Source organism: Dryobates pubescens, chromosome 17, assembly GCF_014839835.1.
Source record: "Dryobates pubescens isolate bDryPub1 chromosome 17, bDryPub1.pri, whole genome shotgun sequence".
Classification (NCBI taxonomy): domain Eukaryota; kingdom Metazoa; phylum Chordata; class Aves; order Piciformes; family Picidae; genus Dryobates; species Dryobates pubescens.
In genome coordinates, this window is record NC_071628.1 from 14,882,565 (window position 1) to 14,906,221 (window position 23,657).

The 23,657-nt window shown below is 36.1% G+C and overlaps 1 protein-coding gene across 1 annotated transcript in view; it reads left to right on the forward strand.

The window, feature by feature from the left end:
- The window catches only part of UNC13C (unc-13 homolog C), a 137,562-nt gene that overhangs the window by 12,988 nt on the left and 100,917 nt on the right, over positions 1 to 23,657 (forward strand). Inside the window, exons 2-6 of the mRNA XM_009906444.2 lie at positions 2,452 to 2,474; positions 3,000 to 3,064; positions 14,656 to 14,734; positions 16,503 to 16,508; positions 21,820 to 21,891. Coding sequence (XP_009904746.2) covers positions 2,452 to 2,474; positions 3,000 to 3,064; positions 14,656 to 14,734; positions 16,503 to 16,508; positions 21,820 to 21,891 — 245 coding nt within the window. The remainder of the gene's footprint in view (positions 1 to 2,451; positions 2,475 to 2,999; positions 3,065 to 14,655; positions 14,735 to 16,502; positions 16,509 to 21,819; positions 21,892 to 23,657) is intronic.

Below are 23,657 nucleotides of genomic sequence, written 5' to 3' on the forward strand. Positions count from 1 at the left end.
CATTTAAGTAGCAACTATGAAGAAAACCAAGTTAAACCAAAAACATAATACCTTTTTTCCCTTCTTAATTTTCGATTGTCACTCTCCTTCCTAAATTTAGGCAAAATTAGGTTCCAGCAAAGGAAGTGTAGCGAAATTAGATGAAGCTGGTTAAAATCCAAGAAAGATAAAGAAACTTTCATATATCCATCTCTCATACTCTGAAATACAAAATTCCATTTAATGTGGAAAACAAATCTCAACAATTTTTAAATTTTTTAAAGATATACAACTTTCTAAACAACTGAAACATGTAATTCATGTGATTCAGGCAGCTGGTAGCAAAGTACTTGCAAACTATTGAAAAAAATGTATTCCACATAAATAATACTGAGATATGAATCAGATATTCTAGAAAGAAGGTGCAGGTGAAGCTTCTTACCTTGCAAGTGGTGTCCTACATAAAACTTCCCTCAGTCCACAACCTTCTTTTCATTTTTAGACTGCCTTTTTTTATAGCAGTTTGACAACTCAGTATCTCCTACTTAGGGTCCTGTTGCTATATCCTTTCTTGCTTTTCTTCTCATTCGCTTGTCCAGGTGCTGCTCTAAGCACTTCGGTTTTAACTATTCCTCTTATTTCGCTTAGCACTCATAAGGGCACGTCCCATTTTATTTCCATGACCAGACCTGCTTGCAGTCATAAAGTTACTCCTGCCTCTGCTCTTACCCTGCCTATGAAAGTGCTGTAATAATTTTGTAGAGGGAAGGTAGGATCAAATGGATGTCCGAGTCTTATGTATATGCTTGTGGAGAAAGAGAGGACAGTATATCTGATGTCAGGCAAATAATTTTATTTTTTTGAAGACAATAAAATGTAAAGACTAAAGTAATTTTTGTAAATCCACTCAGACAAGTGAGAGTAATTTGACAACTAAAATGTCATCATTTAATTTAGTCAAGAACTAATTTCTGAGGCAAAAGAAAATTGTAATATTCTAGTATTTCTAAAGGGCAGGCAAAGTTTTGAAGACAATATCAGAATAGTTCATGTCCCAGTAGAAAAAACACTTCGATGGGTTTTTCTAAGGCACAAAAATAACAGTTGCTACTATGTCCATTCAGCAGGAGAACTATGAAAAGTATCGATTCACAGCAAGCAGATGCTCTTGGTGCACAGATATGCTTACTCAATTTTTGGTAAATTGTAGTATTTGCTATTTGCAATAGTTTTCATTTAATAAATCATAAGTGCCTTGGGGATATAAACTATATTTCATTATTTTATGTATACACTTTAAGGATTGTTCCCAATAGCTGTAAAGGAAAAACTGAGATCTGTAGTCAGATTTTGTGGTCTCGCAAGAGAAAGGATGTTGTGTAGCCGGATTTTCTGTGGACTCAGGTTTGGTGTTTTGACATTATCTAATACTTAGTAGCTCAATCCTTTTTAACCCTTTTGAATAATACAAAAGAAGTTCTGAGTGATAAAACACATTTAGAACAATTTATCTCCATTTTCCACTTTGCCCATTCTTGTGCATGTGCTTTTCTTTGACCACCTAAGTAGCCTCTAAAATGAGTGACACAACAGATCCTTTTAGTTCCCTGGATTGTTGCTGCTTTATTGAGTGCACTTTCACATTTGCCAATATATGTTTCAGATATATGATATGAACAACATGTGAATGGGATATTTTCTTAGATAAACTTGCTTAAAAGTGAACATAAGGTGTAAATGACAATTTTGTGGTGTATGTTATGTGGGATCTCCAAGCATCTGAAAGATACCCGAATGATTTACAAGGCCTGTAGGATGTGTACTCTATAGTGAGGAAAAGTGGAAAGATCAGTAAGGTGACAATTAAAACAATGTAGTTTCATGTATGCACTGTACTGTGGAATAGTAGATAAAGCCAATTCTGAACAAGTTTTTAAATGGACAAGACAATAAAATAAGGGTAGATTTTTTCCTATCAGCAAAGTATATATAAGTGTATATATATGTATATACTTACAATGCTGTTGCCATTTTGGAGGTAATTTCTGTCCTTATATGAATTGTTGGGATAAAAAAGGATAGTTTGAGTTCAGAAGACTTCCTTTCATTTTCCTTGAAAACAGAGCTTTTTTTCCCACCCACCCCCCCTTTATTTTAACAGTGCAACTATATTGAATACCTTCATTATTATCAAAAAAGAAATAAAAAATAAAATAAAACCACATGGGAATGAGATACAGTGTTTAAATTACATGGTATCCACACAGTCTGGCATAAGTGGCAGTGGTTCTTGTCCAAAGAAAATATCTTTATGCTTGTTCAAAATGTAGTGACAGTACTTTTGCCACGATGATACAGCTAAGCACAGGTATTACTTGGATTCTGCTCAGTGTCAGTTTTTTATAGCATGAGACATTTTCTCAGAGACTGTTTGTCTAACCTATATTCCCCTTCTTCCCAATTCTCTTTCAGATAGCGGTTCTGTGGATGAAAAGGTTTAAAATCACGTATTTACTATAGGGATCATGTATTTTGTTGATGTATGTTTGTGACTTATTTGACCTGTTTGGTTCCTTCATTTTAGTTGTTAAATCTGCATGTTTTTCCCAACTTTCCACTCTTTTGTTCTCCTTTGAGTGTATTGCAAATGTGTTGCATTTATAAACAGGATAACCCTCACTTGTTGTGCTTATCATAATTGCCAACATAGGGGTCTGCTACTGTCAAACACGATATCTGGATTTTTGCCTCTAATTGTCATCTACACTGTAGGACTTAAAGGACAACAATATTTGGGAAGCAGTATCTTACCTTCCCATGGGTTCTTCCAGTGTATTTCACCAAATCCTGAATGCTACCAAAATGTAATCCAAAGCAATAGTTACTCTAGCTTTGGCCTGGAGCTGACCCTGCTAAACATTTTCATATTAGGTGTTACATGTTTGATGCAGTTAAATTCTGTCCAAAGACTTATGAAGAACAACTGAGTAACTGTAATTTTTCTTTGGTCTTTATTAAAGGCTCGGATAGTAAGTGGAAGTTCCTTGGATGCTTCCAAACTTTCTGCAGTCCAGGCATTTAGTGGGTGAGTACCAATATGACTGAATTTTGTAATTTACTGTGCAAATCAGTGTAATAGTGTTTTGATTAAGTTTTCTTCTTATAAGAAATTTTTTTCAAAGAAAGATAGCAAGTTTGAGTTTCATTGTGTATATCTTCTCCTTTTACTTTAAGTCCTCCTTTTTTACAGAAATTAATACAAGGATTCAGTTGCACAGGTCAGCTGAATGACAAAATGTTTTAGCTCTTTGCATACAAAATTAATGCCAGTTGAAGCTGTAGTTCTGTTGTAGTTTTGCTGAGAGTGAATGTGGTAGAAACATGTACGTTTTGTTTAGTTTTCTCCAGATGGAGTTGTTTACATCCAGTTCTAAGGATTCCTTCCTTTGAGGAACCTATCATCTTCCTTTTTTGGATACTTTTTCATTATTCTGTTTGGAAAGGAAATAAGGAAAGCCTTGGGTAAAATATGTCAGTTACATTAGTTAATTATTTAAAAGGGATGTTATCCTCCTACTGCTGCTGCACCATATAAGCACTGTTTGCTGTAGTTGTGCTTTGTTACAAAGACAAGATACTGAGATCAGATTGTCTACTTTATCTTCCATCTTCTCATTTGTATTTCTTAAAGGCTATGTAGCAGACTCTAGACACTATAAGGTCTTCCCACTTAGATTCCTATCCTTCAGGTTTATTTTCCTGTGAAAGGTACTAATGGTATTTGCTTAATATAATTCCCATGCTGTTGAAGAGAGTGATGCAATTTTCATTTAACTTACTCAGCTGCAAAACCTTGACATCCCAAAGAATGTTGTAGCTCTATTTTAATCACACTTTCTGCACTACTTCTGCATACATAAACTAATCCTAAATTCTAGGATCCCTCAGCTAGCTGCAGCCTTAGCTGTGACTCCTTTTCCATCTTGCCCCAGAATGTATTGCTGTTTGAAGAGAGGGGAGATTCTTTCCCTCAAAACACTTAATACCTTGCTTTATCTATATAGAAATACCTCAACTGCCTTTTTTGGTGCCTTACCCCTCCCTTTATCTTAACATAGTGCTGTGAACCCACCTCATGCACCAGCACATCCCAAGTCCATGGCACAGATTGCAGCTCTTCATTCCCTGCAACGATCTTCAATTGGCTGCATAAAATGAGAGAAAACCCTCTGTTAAAAGGCAAAAGCTCCACCTTTCCTGTTCTTTCCATGCCAGTATCAATGTTATCTTCATCTTTTTATTTTCCCTCTTCATTTTGTTGAAGATGAGACACTGTAGAATTCATCCTTACAGGATTTTTAAAAAGTACATGGAGGCCAGATGAATCTAGAGTAGTACTGGTTTACTTCTTCCAGAAACTTGCTGTGTGGTAATTTACTGCTTGCCTGATGGCAGTGATGTCAGAGACTGATAGTTTCACCACATGGCCTAATCTATTCTGAAATTAGCTAATGGTACACAGATGGTGCTGCATGTAGATGATTACTTCTTTCCTTCAGTAGCATGTTCTGACAAATTCAAACAATGAGTGTTATGCAGAATATCTTCAGCAGCACACAAAATACTCAATGTTATAGGGATTTTTCTTGTGCTGAATAACTTGTGTGCCTTTAACTTCATCATCTTGTATCTCAGGGTGTTGTTGGGTCTTAGTTATTGGAGGCAGGGGAGTAGAGAATTTAATGTGTAATGTCAATTACATAAACAGTTTTTTAATGTCTGTAAAGTTTAATGTTCCAAAGACTATACACAGAGACTAATATATCACTGTCAATACAGCATTGCCTAGTTTGTTAGTTCTAGTAATGTAGCTATTCTCCTGTTTTCCACTAAATTTCATCTCACAATCCAGAGCAGTATATTAATTTTTACTTCCAGCTGATAGCTAATAGTCTTTGCATACTTACCATCCTCTTAAATGTTATTAGAAGGACCAAATTTGTTCATGTACTGAATTTCTACTTCATGTCCCCAAAGTCAAGGCTGTTTCAGTAAGGATGCAAGAAAAAGTACTAAATATGCAGTTCTGCTAGAATCAGGCAGAGGTGTGTGTTTTCAGCATGTACACATATTGGTTGAGTTCTTTTCCTACTGGATCTCTGGTGGATTGTCCTACTCTCCACATAATACAGGAATGTATCTTCCCAGGCAGCTGTATATCTGTTTATTTGTCTGTGAGATATGAGAGTTTGGTGGGTCAACCTTTCTATGTCTCTAGTGGATATTGTGCACATTGTTGTGCACCTTCATTCCAGCCTTTATGCTATTAGCATGACAGAGTTTAGGAACACAGGTTATTTTTTTCATTCCCTTGCTTTGAACCCCACCCCTCGAACAATCCTGATGGCTCAAACTACTGCAAGGCCACTGCTATCTGCTCCCTTACTAAAGCTGCTTTTCTCTCCATTTCTCTTTAATTTCAAAAAGAAAGGCAGAGTCATTGCTTATGCAAAATTATGCAGAGAGGCAACTGTTGGATCCAGACGAATGGAAACTTTGATAAAAGTTTCAGGAATCTGTCAAAATGAGAATTCTTTACAGCCTTATGAGAGTATAACTCAAGAACAATTCTGAAAAATAAAAGCTGTGATGCAGCAATGGAAAGAAATATTCTTTACCTTAAAAAAACCCAAACAAATATGGATTTAAGGTTTTACTGGGGGGGAGGGTATTTGAGTTTGCTAGTTGATTGGGGGGATTTTTTGCCTTTACTTTTTTTTTGGGGGGGAGGGGGTGGGGGAATTATTTGCCTGTAACTAAGCTTAATTACATCATAAATACAAGGAGAGTAATTAATGATACTCCAGAGTCTACATAAGGTAGAATATAAAAGTGTAGGTTTTTTTCTAAAGATAATTCAAGAACATGTTCATTCATGTCAAAATACAGAACACTAAGTACTAAACAATACAAGCCTCAGTGTCCTGCAGGTGAAGCAACTGCTTCAGATAATTTGTTGGATTCTACTTGCCTACAGCCATAAGGAACACAGGAATTTTTCATGCAGAAAACAGGATTTATTATCATTTCACTAGGTTTCTACAGAGAAGGGTATACTTTTACAATTAAGGCAACTGGAAGCATCTTGCCTTGTGGTTTCTTCCTCTATCATTTATAAGCAGATCTGTTAAAATAACTTCTGATAATTGAGAGGCAAGTGATAGTGGGCTTTGAAGAATACTAATATAGAATTGAAGCCTACTAATCTAACAAATTTGTGGATGCTGAGTGCTCTGGATGGCATTCTGTCCCTCTGGTGTGACAACTGCACCAAGCAGCTTGGTGTCATCTGCAAACTTACACTCAATTTCACTGTTTATGTAAATTGATGAAGATATTAGACAGTACTGGTCCCAATAAGGACCCCTGAGAGACACCACTTGTCACCAATATCCATCTGGACATCAAGTCATTGACCAGTACCCTCTGAATGCAATCATGTGATTGAATAATTGGTAATATTGTACAGATAACAGAGGGAAAAAACCCCAGATGTTTCTGCTGAGCTGAACTTTTGCTGGAAATCATAATGAAAAGATTTCTGGGGAAGTACAGGTTGAGTAAAAAATTGAGCTATTTAAAGAGAGGGAGGTGTGAATTACTGACTGAGCATAAATTACACCACTAATGTCATAATAAAATGTCTTTATATTATGTAGTCATCTGTCTTGACTCTGTCATTCTTACTGTTCCTTTAAAAGCATGTTCTTTTCTTTCTTCAGTAACATCAACAGCATTCTTAATTAAGACATCCTATTTTCTCCTAGGAGAAAACCATCAGTCAGTCTTGAATGTGGATTATTTTTCCTTGCTATATGTTACTCTGTAGTGGCAGTAAAAGGAATTCAGTAACAACCTCAGTTTTAATCACGCTTTATGATAAAGAGCAGAACAGATAGTGACTTTACAGACAGTGCATGTCAGAAGTAGGTCTTTGTAGCATAAGAGCATCTCTTACATGTGATGAGTTTTAGTCACTGCTGATCGAACTGCTCCTGAGTAAAAACAAGCCCTGAGACCATTTACATAGACTTCAAGGACAGTACAGAGATTTCAAAATGCCCCCTTGATTTTCAGGTATTGTATTAGTTCTGCTAAGGGAGCACTAATCTTGAGAAGGGTGTGCAGCTTTTTCTCTTCCCTATAATGTCGAGACCAGATTTTCTTGCTAGACTATCTTTGCAATACTGTGGATATTTAATCCTTCTTACAATCTATTACTGATTTGCTCTGGTGTAAGGGTCAAGAATATCAGCTAATGTAGTTTTAAAACTGTTTGCTGATGCATGGGTTTTAATTTTTTTTTTTTTTTTTAAGTTTGTGCCTTAGGAAATAATTCAGTGTTTTGGGGCTTTTTGTGTGGTGGTTTGTGTCTATTGTTTTGGTGTTAGGTGCCTGGGTTTTTTCTTTGTTTTTTCTCTGGGAGTGTGAGCATTGGGGTTTGGTTGCTTTTTTGTTTATTTGGATTTGTGGGGGCTTTTTGTTGCTGTTGTTATTTGGGGCAGGGAATGGGTGTTTGGGTTTTCCCTCAACTATTGGAAAAAATAAAGGAAAAAAAATTACAAGTTGAAAAGGTGGTGCTTTGAGACCACATTACCCAACATGAGAATAAAGTCATTTTAGCTGGATAGCATCAGCTCCCTGTAAGGGACAAGCATGGCAGGGGAAAAAATGAGATCAGAACATCTTTGCAAACATTCTTCTTTTTTATCAAGAGCTGAGATGGTCCCCAGAGGCCTTTCAGTACAATTTGGAGTATGTATTGGTCTGCTTTAGCTTGCACCTGAGGATGAAGCACTCAACAGATTTATGATCAGAAGGCAGAGGGAGGCTCAAAGCTGTAGTCACAAGATCTGTTTTGCTTCCTCAGCCAGGATCTGAGCATCTTTCAGCATATCCTAATGTGTGATTAATTCGTATCTTTACTACAGAAATATGATTAACAAACAATTTCAAAATTTCATGCCATGTACATGCATACTCATCAGAGTACACAATCTATCAAGCACATATAGTCCTTTAGGATAACATCCTCTACCTCAAAATTTTCTGATAGCTTCTTGAATTGGTCAGGATAACAGATTCAGTCTTTTTTTCTTTCTTTTTGATACAGTATTTTTAGCTCATATTAAGACACTTTTAATCCAACTTTCATTTTCAGAGAAAGTTCTAGGTATTACTTTGGTGGTATTTTCATGATGACCAAAAAAAGCTGTTAATCCAGTCCTGTAATTACTTCTATAGTGCTGGTCTTTTCTCCTAGCATTCATATACTATTTTAAACCTCCAATTTCAGTATTCCACTCTAGCAGAAACGATGTATTTCTCCCCAGGTATGGATCTGTGGGACTTGCGACAGTGGGACTGTCTTGGAATTATTGAGCATTCACTTACATGGCTCCATTTTTATGTTTTTACAGAAGCCACTGGCTACATTTTATGATTATAACATGCAGCAATAATTTTCTTTTTCCCTTCCTTAACATCTAGTTCAATCTTCAGAAAATTCATCTGAATTTTCATGAGATAATGTGGTGGGTTGAAGTTTCCCCTCAACATTAACTTTGCCAGACCAACTCAGTTAGAAGTCAGACCAGAATTAGAAGCTATTAAAGCTGCCTACATATTTTATTTATCATATTTAACTACCTAAATTTAAGTATGCTGTAAAACAGGCTCATCTGACCTGAAATCTTAAAAACTTCAAGAATATGAAGTATCCCGGTAACCTAATATGTATTTCATCATGGAGTGATTTACAAAACAAAACAGTGAAACCTCACCTCTTTATTTTTCTCGTGGCCACTAGTGAATTTGTAGAATGCCACAAATCTAAATTTATAATTCCATCCTGTAAAACTTAGGACTAAACCAGGTGGGGAGGGGGAAGTTTGGAAGTTTTTGGACAGTTCAATGTATCAACTATACAGCAAAGAGTATCACAGTTTCCAAATAGGGTTTTGTGTAGTTTAGTAAAGGGGCGGTCTGCTTACATAGTCTGAAAGGAAGGTACAGTTGATCAAGTTCTTATCTGAAAAAAAAATAAAAGCTATATGTGTATATACATATAGGCATACATATAGACTATCTGTCATGGTTTTCACCATAGGGACTATCCACTAGTTACACAACAGAAATTAATGCATGTTTTACTGTTGGGAGTTGCATCTGAATTGCTACACTGAACTGTCAGTCTAGAAAAAAGTTTAAAAAAAATCAGGTTCTATTTGAAGATATTACTGTTTTCATCAAGAGTTCATTTTGAGTGTTTTGATTATAACTTTCAAGTCCTATGTTTGTAATAAGGGAGAAAGAATAATTTCACTTGAACAGTGTGGGCTTGATGAGTGCTAGCAGGATCAGACTAAATAGGGTGTTGTTGCTGCTGTGACTAAGTGGAAATTACTTACTGTAATGCTTTAAAGCTATTTGTATGTATGCTTTCTTTAGCATCTTACTAACAGCCCAAATACTGGGGAATCTCTGTAGAATTTTTTTCTAACTGCAGCACATACAAGTACGATCCAAAGTGTCTTAAAATGCATGTGACACCAAAAGTCAGCATAATGCAGATTCAATTCTCTCTGAAGAATTGCAACAGAACTACATTGTTCTTGTGCTGAAAAATGCATTTATGCTTTTTCCTGTGGAGTTTTGGATGCCAGCTCCCAGTTTAGCTACAAATAAAGAAAAAAAAATCAATTCTCTGGTATGTGAATCCTGACCTGATGAAACTCTAAAATAATTAGTTTTCTGCTGTCTGGTTGCTGGCAGACATAAAGTGAAGCAAATTGATTCTGTAGAGTGACAGGTTATCTGATTAAGTATTTGTTCGTGAACCTAACACATCACTGTATTCTGTACTATATCAAAAGTGAGTCAAGGAAAATTGCCCTGTACAAGCCCTAAAATTGTGAAGCACAATTCATCAACTGGAGGGGAAAATTTCTTTCTCCTGTCTTAGCAAGCTTGTCATACTACAGGCAGATAGACTATTTCAGGCATCATCATATGTGCACTGACCTCACATTTGAGTATAGAGAAAAATGCCCTAGTATGCAGATGATAAGGAAAGTAATTTCAACAAAGCTGAACAGTTGCAGAAAGTATTAGAATATTTGTACCTTTCTTTTTAAATTCTTTGCAGTACATAGAATAATTAATGATTCTTACATGTCAAGTCTATTTATTTTATGAATTATTTTGTCCTTTTTCCTACAAATATCCTTTGGACTAAGAGGTCTCTATGCTGTACAGCAAGCCATTACTGGGTCAGTCACGGCTGTTAATACACCTTTTATCAAATGCAGTGAATAGCTCAGAAATCATTCATCCACTGTAAGACCATTGATCTGAAAGCATCTTGTAGCCTTCTGTTCCTTACTGCACTGGTAAACAATACCATGACCTTCTATTACTTAAAGATGATGTAAAAAGTAATTTCAGACTTAGCACCTTTCTTAATGAAATACATCTTTAAAGGACTACTTTAATGTTAAAACTGAGTTCCTAAAGAAAAGTACAGTTTAGAGTAGGAACACTATGAGAGAATATTCTGAATACTGCTTAAAGGGTTTTTTACAAGAACTGTCTAACACTCTTGCTGCATATTGTTAGTATTGAGTATTTAGAGACTGCAGATTAATCGTATTTTTTTCAAAATATTAGAAATAATCTCCTATGTACCTCAGGGTTTACAGAACCTAGAGAAAAGAATGTATTCTTCCCATATATTATTTTTATATGTTTAATCCAGTTTTGTCAGTATGGATCAAAATTAAATTTCAGGCTCTTAAAGCTCCAAAATTGCATTCAACTGTTGCAGAATCAGAACTTGTCTGTGAACCAATAGGTATCATAAAATAAAGTAGAATGTAGAGCTAAATGTTGATATACATTGTGGGGAGTATATAATGGCTGTGTTTATTTGAAGCTTTTGTTCTGGAAAATAGTAATTTAACAGAAACTCACATCTCTTAAAACAACTTTAATCCATCCTCAAAAGTAGGAAATTATTCTCTGTATTCAGAGTATTACCCATACTACAATCCGTAGGTGAAATGTCAATTAACAACATACTACTTAGGAACCTTCCTGCAAGCGCTTATCTGTTAGCAATAAAGCACCTCATAACTTGAAGACATCATGAGATAGAACACCCAAAGACACTTTCAACTTACTCAGCTTCTAAAGATTTTGAATTTATTTTTTTTTTGTTCTAATCTCTTAAGAAAGAGTCTCTTATTTTGAATCCATTTCTACCCTTCACTTTATTCAGAGTGTGATCTGTGACTTTATCCTGCACAGTGCCACTTTGAAGAAAAGGACTTAAGGAGGTTCAGCGTCCCTCAGGAAGAAACAATTTAACACTACAACAAAATTCTGCTTTTTTAAAAAATGGCAGTACACAACCTAAGGATGCAAACATCACTGCATTTCTGAGTCATGTTTCAAATGTAAAACATATCTGTTGTTTTCTTTGCAAGAGAAAGGGCAAAAATTCATTGTCAAACAGCATTACACTTGAAGAGTATCAATGCTTGAATTAGAGCTCAGCTTTCCTACTAGGAAATAAAATGTACTCTGCTTACATCTTTACTCCTACCAGCTACCTGAAACTAGTTGTTGCTTTGTGTGGTAGTGATATGTGATTTATTTTTTTAACTGATGGGAAAAGGGGTGCAATTTATGGAAAAAAAATATTTATTGTGTGACAGAAAAAAAGGTGTTGCATTTTCATCAGCTGACTTTGGCACCATATGCAAAAGAATACTGAATTACTAGGGCAGAGGAAAGATAATCAAAATAGTTGATGGTGTTGGGAGAGGTGAGCATGGGGTTTTGAAAAACTAGTCTTTATCCTGTTTGAATTTGTTGAGAAAGCTTCTAGACTCCACGGAGTTTTCAGGAGTTTAACTGAACAGTTTTGGAGATTGAATCTTGTGAACATCAGTGTAAATGGTAGGAGATCTTTATCAAGATTTTTGCAGATGTACTAAACGACCAGATTGAATGAATGAATATGTAAATTATCCTGAACATAATATTTTTAAATCTATATGAGAAATTACTTTCAGAGTGTCTTTGTTTATGACAGATATGAGAAACAGTTGTTGTTCCCTCTGTGGAATTTATCTCTGTACTAACAGCTCCAAATGTCTAACATCTAACTTTTGAGCTTTAATATTTGGCAGTTGTGATGAATGCTTCATCATGGTAACACAATCTGCAGGAGCAGAGTATAAAGCAGTATTTTCTGACTCATTATTTCTACTATTAGCTTTAACAGTTAACAGTCCCCTTGATGCTAACTTATCTCTTGCATCCAAAGCAAAGATTTCAGTGCCCATCGGTTTTGCCCCAAATGGTTATTTCCACTTTGCGGTTTTGTAAGTTCATTTTGAGTCCATCTTAGGGATTTGTCCCATTATGTAAAAGTACTCTTTGACATTAAGGATAGCTTCTCAAATTCCTTTGCAATTTATTCTACTTGGAGAGCTGCCCAAGTAGTCTGTCAGCCATGATTTGCTCTATTAATTTCCTAACTCTTTTATGTTGTAACTCTGCTTGTCTCCCATATCTCAGAGGCAGGATTTTGTGCAAAAGAGCTTCCCCGTTTCTCTGCAGATCAGAAACTGCTACTGACAAAGTTTCACCAGAACTTCAGAGTATGAGAATTACTAGACAGAGGGCAAACAAATACCCCTAAAAATATAGATACTGTTTTGCCCTTTTATCTTTCCTCTCCTCTGATTTTAGTTCAGTTAAGCTTCACTCAAGCTGAGCTTTACAAGTTCCCTATCAAGTACAGCCCAAGAAATAAAATTTGCTGCTCTGAATCTGTTGAAAGTAAAGAGTGTGAATAAATACTGCCACTCTCTTGCTGTGTCTGTTTCTCCCAAAAGTCTATAGAAGAGTAATGGGACTAAATAGAATCCCATTTAATTCCAAGTGAGAGATAAAAGTTATTGTAGGCTTTGCCTGAAAAACAAAATGAAAACAACCACCCCAACAATAAACTAGTCAAAAAACACCACCCAAATTTCAGTGATACCGAATTTGACAAAGACATCCATCTAGCCCAGCATCTTGCTACTTCTGACACTGGCCAAATCCAGAAGCTGTCAGAAAAGTGTAAGCATAGATGGATAAAATATCCATAGCATGGGATACTCCTCTAGACTTCTAATAGTTTGTAATTCAGAGATTGCTTACATTGAAGTTGGTGCCCTTTATTTGTAATACTTATTAATGTATTTAATTTCTCCTAAATCATTTGGGTTCTGATTTATGAATTCTATTGCCTTACACGGATTTGTCTTGAAGATACTAGCAGTGGAGGTATCAGAAATTTGTCTGTCCCTAAACTGCTTACAGCCTGGCATATTAGCATAACCTAGCATTGATTTCCATTTATGTCAATATGCTAGACTTTAAATAGTGACAGCTGAAGTCTCTGATTCATAATTCCTTTTGCATTTAGCTGTAGCTGTGGAACTGAAACAACTCTACATAACAGGAGTTTAAGCCAAATTCTTGGCTTAAATAAACACAGAATTTGTCAACTGTGCTGTGGCAAGGGGTTGTAATTAGGTCAGCAGAGGAGTATTTGGGACCAAATACTGATACTTCAGAAAGTAAAAATTCTGACCTAATTTCAGTTAGATCACTTTTCACCCAGTAATTGTAATCTGTATAAATTAACCAAGGGCTTTGAGATGCTTAACTGTTTGCTGTGACATATACACTATACACAGAGGCAGAGACAGAAATGCAAAAGCAACCAAAAAGAGTGTTTGAGACTGTACCAAACAGAAGGAAGATGGAGGAGAAAAGGTTGGGTTTTGAAAAAATATGGTATCTCAGTTTCTCTGATACTCAAAGTACTTCAGAATTAGATCTAAAAAAATACATAACAATCTTCCAACATCCACTGTAGAAAAAAATCAGGAAGATAATGCCTGTGTTACCTATTCTGAAGCATCAGGCAGTTTGTTACGGATCATTACGTTCTCTTTTAAATCCTGCTGTCAACCTTTTATTCTTTATAGTGGGCTCAGGTGGTTCTTTGCTGTTTTTTTCAAGTTGCATGTGAGAGCTAATGGGAGGTTTTAATATGTGTATAAAGATAAAACTTAACCAGGAAGAGAAAACAATGATGGTCATAAGGGAATTATCTTAAATTGTGACAAGTTCTGTTTTCCACATTCACATGGACTCATGTGAGAAGATACGATTATGTATTTAGTTAGGTACTTTACTCTTTGTATGAAATTTATTACAATGTTGGCCTCCATCTAAGCTACCAGAATTACAAGTCCTTTTGATGAAAAGCTACTGTTACAACTTCTAAATCCATGCTAAATCATTTTAGCAGGTATTAAGCAACCTTTCAGCTACTCTTTAATTTGTGTGAGTGCCAGGAGAAAAAATGTTAGCCACACCAAGGTCACTCTCATTCTTTTTTCCATAAGAATCAGAACACTTACCTTCTGTAGCAAATAACTACTAATTTGGATTTTAAATGTAAATACAGATATGATAAGCAGTTCTTAAGGATGCAAACTTGTAAGTTCCAAGTCTTTATTTTCTCCTTTGCCTTTTTATCTCCTGCAGTGCTGGTCGTGGGCTATATGGAATTGATAGCATGCCAGACCTGCGTAGAAAGAAATCTTTTCCCATTGTTAGAGATGTGGTAAGTAACATCTGATCCCATAAAACTGTTGATTTATTTGTCATTTGTCTAGGACTTTCATTGTTATTACCATTGTGCATGTGAATGATGGTTTTTCAGTTGTTTTATGGAAAAAGGTATCTTGAGAGAAGGGATTGTGGCCAGTAAAAGTCAGTGTGGCAGTTATTAGGATGCACTAGATAAGCCTCAATATCTCACAGAATATTTAGATATTGCTTGTGGAATCAAGTAACATGCTTTTCATGGAGTAATATAAGCTACTTATTTTTGTGTTGATTTAACTTATGGAGGCAATTGTTATTGAGTGCTTGGGATGCAGATTGACTTGGTTCATTATGATACTGAAAGAGGAAGATGGTTCCTTTTTTAAAAGCAACCCTTTTTCAGTGTGAATGTTTCCAAGATTTATGCATACTCTTGGTATAAGATGAGGTATGTTATTTTAGCAGTCATTGTAGACAATAATAATCTTGGCAAATAAATGTCAGAAAGGTGAAAAGAATGGCATTTACTTTGAGATTTATTCTGACTTCCAGTCTAAACATGATTAAGTAGAATCTCTCTGCTCCGAAGGATTTCAGGTGCCATTCACATTTTTCTTTTTATTTTCCTGAAGTATAAAATCATAATTCAGTAAAATACCTATTTAGTCTCTGGTGGTGGTAAGCCCCCAAACCAATTTCTCATTGTAAAGAAATGATGGGGAGTCAGGAGAAATAAATTATTATTATGGTTGTTTTCAAAAGATCAATCTTTGCCAAATTATTGCTGAATGTATTCTCAGCTACTCTGTTCAGCTACTCTACAATGTTGTACCATACTATCTGACTGTCCACATAGAGAAAGAAAGCAACCATTTTAGCATAGAATTTTTTCTGGAATCATTGAGAAGTTCAATTTATGACATAGTAGAGCAATCTCCTGTGATCTCTGCTCTTACAGTAGATTGATTCCAAAATACCTAATTTAATTCTCAAGTCCTTGTAAAATCTTCTATCATAGAATCATAGAGTGGTTGGGGTTGGAAGGAACTTCCAAAGGTCATCTAGTTCAATGTCCCTAGGGTGAGCAGGGACATCCTCCAGTAGATCAGGTTGCCCAGAGCCCCGGCAAGCCTGACCTTGAATATCTCCAAGGATGGAGCCTCAACCACCTCCCTGGGCAACTAGTTCCAGTGTTCCACCACCCTCATGGTAAAGAACTTGGTCTTTTACAACCAATCTAAATATCCATTGCCCCTCATCCTATCACTACAAGCCTTTGTAAACAGGCCCTTTCCAGCCCTCTCGTAGGCCTCCTTCAGGTACCGGTAGGCCACTATTAGGTCTCTCTGGAGTCTTCTCTTCTCCAGGCTGAACTTCAGCTCCCTCAGCCTGTCCTTGCAGGAGAGGTGTTACAGGAGAGGTGTTCCAGCCCCCTGATCATTTTCATGGCCCTTCTCTGGACCTGCTCCAACAGGTCTGTGTCCTTCTTGCGTTGAGGGCTCCAGAGCTGGACACAGTATTCCTGGTGAGGTTTTACCAGAGCAGAGTGGCAGAATTACCTCTCTCAATCTGCTGGCCATGCCTCTTTTGATACAGCCTAGGATGTTGTTCTAAGTTTACATATGTGACTATTTCATAAAAGTAAAGATAATATTTTTAGAAATGAGTGCTATATCCTTTTGACACTGACTGAAATATCATCCGATACGGGGTTTTGTTGCAATAAATCTAAAAAGTATTAATATTCTTTATAATTTCTTTCCTGTCTTGGATGGATTTTTCAGGCGATGGTAAGTGCTTTTATACTGATAAATGTTTTTAAATGCTTATTATAACTCAGGGATTTCATGACTGTCATGCTGGAAAATAGAAAAACTATTTTATGACCAAGACTTTAATCCTAAATGAAGTCATGCCATATGTGAATATCTTGCCCTCAGCATTATGTATGCCAAAATTATCAGAAAAAAAAAAATATGTTAAAAAGTCACCTATGTATTCCAAGTATCCTTTTGAATGGTACAGGCAGATTGTTTAGGACCCAGTTGTGACATTTCCCCTGCAAAACTGAATAGCTTGAGATAACTACATAAAGATAAGTTGAAGGATTCCCTACTTTGAAATCCTCCCGTATCAATCAACTAAATTCTTTGATCTCTCTTGTAAAAGGTGAATTTTCTAAAGCAAATAAGGATTCTTAGACACTATGGTGCAATTTTTTTTCCTGATAACTAAATTAATGACTTGTGGAAATAGTTTCTTTTACCTCCAACTTTGGCACTTTTAGAGGTCCCTCCTTATCTCCCAAGTCCCTCTGCATTTCCAGTTTCTCTGCACTACTTTTCATTCTTTGAACATGGAATCTCAATATATTTTTTTTATCCAAATGGTGTACATATTTTTAAAGGTACATCTTTATCTCCTATTTGGTTCCGTAAATTCACATTTTGAAAATCAAATTTTCAACATCAGCCTTCAGAGTATTTTTCTTCCCAAGTCTCTTAGATAAGCATTTCCACTAATGCACTGGCACTCTACTTTCCACGCTTGTTTTGGATTGGAGAGGATAAAGCAGTCAGAGCCCATCTACAGGAACAGTTCTTTTTGTTGCAGCCAAATACAGAAAGCTTGAACAGGCTTCTGTTTAATGTGGAGCCAAAAAAAGAGTCTAGTAGAACTAGAATTTTTTTGAGCTGGGACCATAACCAGAAAGAGTAAGGGAAATAATTACAGTGGAGCTTAGCAGTACTTAATTAGTGACAGCCAAACAGGTATGGTGATCTGCTCAGTCAGGACAAAAGGTTGCTATTCTATTTTTCTGTCTCACTATGCCTCAGTCTTTGCTTCTGCTAATGCAAGTCATCATTTCAAATATTATGAACACTCTAGAAAATGTCTGATTTAATTTGACTTAAAGATGAATTTATACAACTGCTGTAATTAGGCAAATTTAATCATTTGATGTTTCAAAAATGTGTTATTACTTAGCTATATCATCTCATCATAAGAATTCAAGAATAATTTGTGGGTCCTTTCTGCTATTGTAAAACAACCGCTGGGTTCATATTGTTGAAATGAACACACCAGGTCAAACAACTTCCCCTTTCAGCTAAAACAATAACTCAACGATTCTTTTGATGAGCCATTTATAGAGGCCATAACTTGAGTGTAACAATTTAAACTCTTTTAATATTGAAGACATATGTATAAATTCAGGTTTTGTACATTGTCAGAGTAATCATTAAGTAAAAGCTAAACATCTGGAACATTTTAGATCAATTCTGTTATTTTCTATCAACTCTTTAAATAATTAATAGACAAGTTGAATTTACTAGATCAATATTCATATATGGCATAAACCATAAAAATAATTTAATTGTGTTTGTATGTTAATGAGTTTTTACGTTTAACTAACTGTAAATCATGATATCATTATATTCCTTTATTTCATGCTTGTGTTTTCCAAACATTAAGAATTAGTTTTGGGGAAATGAACTCATTGATGAACTTGCTTAGGTTTTTTCATTTTCCATGCCATTTCTGACTAACATTGATATTCAGAATGATCTTAGGGGCTGGGTGGGGCGTGCTGTTGTGTCTGTGTTATGGAAACAAATACGAAGTAATAGTAAATGGTGTTACAAGGGTGTCTAGCAACAATTGGTGCTGAGCTGCCATTTCCTTTCTAAATCTGTTTCCTGGGCCTAATACTGCAGTTCTCTTGAACATTTCAGCATCAGACACCAACTTTTTAAACAGAAAAATTATAGGAATTGGGTAAGTCATTTCAGACAGTATCTTGTTTACTTTTGGGTGATTCCTTTCTCACTTCTTAGAATCACAGAACAGTAGTGGTTGGAAGGGACCTCAAAACATCATCTAGTCCAACACCCCACTCTAGGGCAGGATCACCTAGTGTAGGACAGGCAAGAGCGCATTCAGGCTGGTTTTGTATGTCTCCAGAGAAGGAGACTCCACAACCTCACTGGGCAGCCCTTTTCAGTGTTCTGTCACCCTCACAGTGAAAAAGTTTTTCCTTATGTTCATATGGAACCTTCTATGCTCCCATCCCTGCACCACAAGCAACAGACTACAAATCCATTTACCAAAACAATGATAATTAGCTGCACCTTGTTTCCAAAAAATTAGTCTAGCAACATTTACCCTTCCTCTCTCTAAAATACTCACTTCTATTTCATCCTTACAAACAGATACTGTTCTCTGTGTTCAGTGCTTCAAGCTGCTGAATTATTACCAATTACAGTATCTTAAAACAGAAGTTTAATCCATAACAATTGTTAACTTTCCTGGTTTATCACAAATCCTTCTAGATATCACATTCTTCTATTATCCTTCCAACTTGACAAATAAGATCAACCTAATTAGGACAATATTATTTTATACTCATTAAGAAGCAAAATAGTTAAGCTGTGTGACTCCAGGAGTACTCCTTGGGAGATTTGGGAATCAAGGACACATGACAGGGTCAGAACTGGTTTTCTCACAGGATATATTGTCTATTTATTGATGTATACCCATAGCATGAAACTGCAGTTCTACTGGCTCCTGTACTTTGATATAATGCTGGAACACAGAACACAGTAGCATTCACTACCTTATATTCAAGGTTAATGTTGTTATGCCCTTTGTATTCCTGCCCAGACAGTAGTCCACATTGCTCTGTAGCCTCAAATGGCTATTGTTGTGTAATTTAGACCTAAAGGATCAAGCACACTTCTAACTGTAAGGGACATGAAGACCAGAGGTCAAAACCATAACACAAGCATACTGCAGGCAGCTAAATGTAAATGGCTGCTTTCCAAAGCTTTGAGGAGGAACCTATACTTCAAGAGGAATCAGAAAATGAGTGCTTTTAAAATGAAACTTTTTAAACCTAAAACTCTACTGAGTCTTTGTATTCCTAATTACACTTTTATTTGCAATGTCTCTCTTTGATGTATGGGTTCTGTAGCATTCAGTTTTGTCACAAGGGGTTTTAAATGGCAAAGATTGTTTAATCTTTCTTGTCACTTTGTCATCCTCACAGAAAAGCAAACAATTATTTACTTGTTAAAAACAGAATGAACACAAATGCTAACAAAGGAATGGCAGACTTGTAAACAGCAGAGTTTAGAATAAATTAAATAAAAAAAGAAAAAGAGAGTTTCCTTGCATCACATATTAATTGTAATAGGACAGTGATGAATCAAATCAAATATTTCTGTGCCAGGGATGGCATCTTACGCTTTAATTGGTTTCACAAGATTAATAATCTTGTGTCTATCTGCAAGTTTAATTATTATCAAGGGAGAGTTATTGAAAATTGAATTAATATGTTCTCAGGGGAAAGTGAGAATTAAAAATTAAAATTAGCAGTCTTAATAGCTCTAAATACAATTTTAAAAATCCATTTAAGTTATGTCAGTATTTAGAATTATAAAATAGGAAGAAATTGGAGTTGTCTCTCTATCCAAAGATTAATGATGCAGTTCCTCCACTGATATAAGCCTAAATTGCTACTGACTCAATATGTATTTAACAAAAGATTGTCATATGCAAAAATATCACTGAAACTTTTACTGTAATAGCTCTGTGATGGTGGACTACAGAGACCCAGTTCACAGTAAGGTGAAAATCTGTATCTTCAAAACACAGGCAACAGACTTGAGGTTAGTGTATGCTTTAAGTGATCATCCTCATACTGCTAGGGCAGCAGATGACAGATTCCAGAAGAAAAGAGGAAAAAGCATAAGTGTACAGACACACTTGGAATTATTTAGAATAGGGAAAAGGATACATGAGCCTAGTTTTGCAGGTAAGATGCAGTAATATAGCAGCATAAAGGTTAATATTTTGTACACTGGAATAAATCTTACTTGTTTCTGTCTCACCAAAAGGTCTGTTTATAGCAGGATTAATATTCAGAATGGAAATATTATTTGGGAAACATGCAGAACTCTTCCATGGAGTCTTTTTCCTTCTGATCATAATAGTCTCTAATTAATTCTTGAGGACCCATTTAAATTACACACATTGCACTAAGGAAGATAAATTTTCCTTGTTTACTGCATGTTAAAAAACACTTTATTTTGAGTGCCTTTTTTGTGTAGAGACTGTCTCTACAACCAAGGACAGCCACGTAGCTATTCACAGTATTGAATCAATATTGTCTTTAAGGGGGAAAAAAATATATGTTTGAGTTTCCTAAAGACATTTTATTTAAGACAACTCGCATTTTACACATACTTAGTTTAAAAATGCTCAGTGAGTTACAAAAAAATTATCCAGACTGACAACATGAACTGTAAAACTATTGCAAAATGATCTCCCATGTTACTGCAGGCACAGACAGATTCCAAATTGGGGCAGGATGCTTATCCCTGTACCACGTTAATTTGGTTGGCAAAGTGGAAGAATAGTGACAGCCTGTGGTTTTAAAAAAAAAAAGTGAGTGCTAAAGCTCTGAAGAACAGGTTTTATATTAGAGATGGCAGTTCAGCTAGGCACTGCTGAAAGGAACAGGGATGATGATGGAAAGTGTACTTGTATTATCACAGTATCACCAAGGTTGGAAGAGACCTCAATGATCATCAAGTCCAACCTGTCACACAAGACCTCATGACTAAACCATGGCAGCAAGTGCAACGTCCAATCCCCTCTTGAACACATCCAGGGATGGTGACTCCACCACCTCCCTGGGCAGCACATTCCAATGGCTAATGACTCTCTCAGTGAAGAACTTCCTCCTCACCACGAGCCTAAAGTTCCCCTGGCGCAGCTTGAGACTGTGTCCTCTTGTTCTGGTGCTGGTTGCCTGGGAGAAGAGACCAACCCCCTCCTGGCTACAACCACCCTTCAGGTAGTTGCAGAGAGCAATAAGGTCTCCTCTGAGCCTCCTCTTCTCCAGGCTAAACAATCCCAGCTCCCTCAGCCTCTCCTCGTAGGGCTTGTGCTCAAAAGTTCTGTTGCAAACACCACCTGAAAGTTTTTGTAACTCCTTCAGTTTTGCTTAAATCCAAGAGCATATTCAAGAACTACTTGCCTTCCATAATTCAACAGTTTGAGGTAGTGTAATTTTTAACAGTTTTGCTTTTGCTTTAGACACTTGCAGCTCGAAAATCTGGTATTTCCATGGGCATGCTCATCCGGACCTCCATAAACACTGATGAAATGGTAAGTAAGTTCAATGGCAGGTTTCAGTCATTTGAATAACAGAGAAGACTTTGTTCACAGTGCTTTAGAAATTATGTCAGCCTTAGACACTCTAAACTGGTTTCAAGTGAGTGTATAAACATTCCCTTTATTATATAGGAACTTCCAGGGGTCTTAAGCAGAATTTTCTGCCCAATTCACGGCGACAAGACCAGGTGTCCTTCTGCTTACTCACATCCATGACAGTCAGAAGACACTAAGCATGAAACCTATTTTTACAAAATAGTTACTTAGGAAAACCTTTCTATTTTACATTGTTTAGCTGCACTGTGCTTTACCTGCAGTCTTTCAACATCTGTCTTTGTCACACCATGAATACAATTATAGAATGAGAGGAATCTGCAAGAGGTTTCAATGTGTTGTAGTTTGGGTTTTTTCCCTCCTAGTCCAGGTGACTGGGACATTATATGATTTTGTAAATGTGAGTCCTGTTAATAACACACATGATTACTGATGAAGAAATATTTAACAAGAAAAGCGAAGTGTCGCATTTTTCTTACACTGTTGTTAAACTCCATAGTAGAAGAATGGGAGAGAAGAGTACTTTGACAGGTATTCTAGGAGCTGAAACCCATGGCACAAGAATACACATGTCCATCACTGATTTATTATGATCTTTTGTTCTTATATGGTAATCACAAAGGAACAATTTGGTAGTGCTCAAAGATAGATTGATGAGGTAGGAAACAGCTGGTGTTTGAAATGATCTTTCAGTGGAAGCAGTAATTACTTTGTTCTGTTCTCTCAAAACAGCAACAAAGGTTGATAGAATGAAGGAGAACTTCAAAAGAAGTTTAAAGGCTGAGGGAAAATTATAGAGAACAAACTTATGCTGTGCAAGTGATACGGAATGACGACTTTTTCCAGTTATGTTATAGCTGCTACCAAAATATCTGTGATCAGTAAAAGACCCTAAGATACTCTATATGCTTTACTAAAAGATGTCAAGTGAACAAACAACCCGCCCACTCCCCCCCCATTCATATGTATCACTACCTTTTATGACAATAGATACAGGGTCAAACATTCATTTACATGCCTCCCCCCATGAAGAAACTACCAGCCTGTGATGTTAGAAGGCTAAAGTGCAAGTATTGGAGATGATAATAATTGGCAATAAAGGCAGGACAAGAAAGAATAACTTAGACTGGACTTTAGTGGCGCTGTTCAGGAAGGAAAAAAAGCAGCAAATCCCAGGGGACAGTTCAGTGCCAACATTTCTTCAATGCTTGCTGTCAATCAGGAGAAACTACTGAAGTATGACTCAGGAGAACTGGAAAGGGAAAAATAACTTGAATCTGGTTTTATGCAATTACACTTTTGGGGCTACATTTGAAGCAGGATGTATGAAAAAATGCATTCCAGAAATAGATATCTCTTAAGTTTTTATTTAATCATTTCTTGAGCCCAAAAGCAGGCAACAAATTTAATTTTGGCACATAAAAGTTCCTTCATTGAGAAAAGGTATAAAGCTAATTGAGAGAAGTGAATAAGAAAAGCTTGACTTATGCCAGGTACTTTTTCAAGCATAACTGTAATAGTACAGCCAGGAAAACCACTTGCAGGCATTTAAAACACAGGAAAGCTAATACTTTTTCACTTGATCTGTAAGTATCCAGCAGAACCTCAGGCTCTAAAGCATCTTTAAAAGTGAGTAGAGCATGCTTTAAAACCAAAAAGAACAGACATTTTCAGGCATCTAAGAATTCTCCAGATAGTTTCCATAT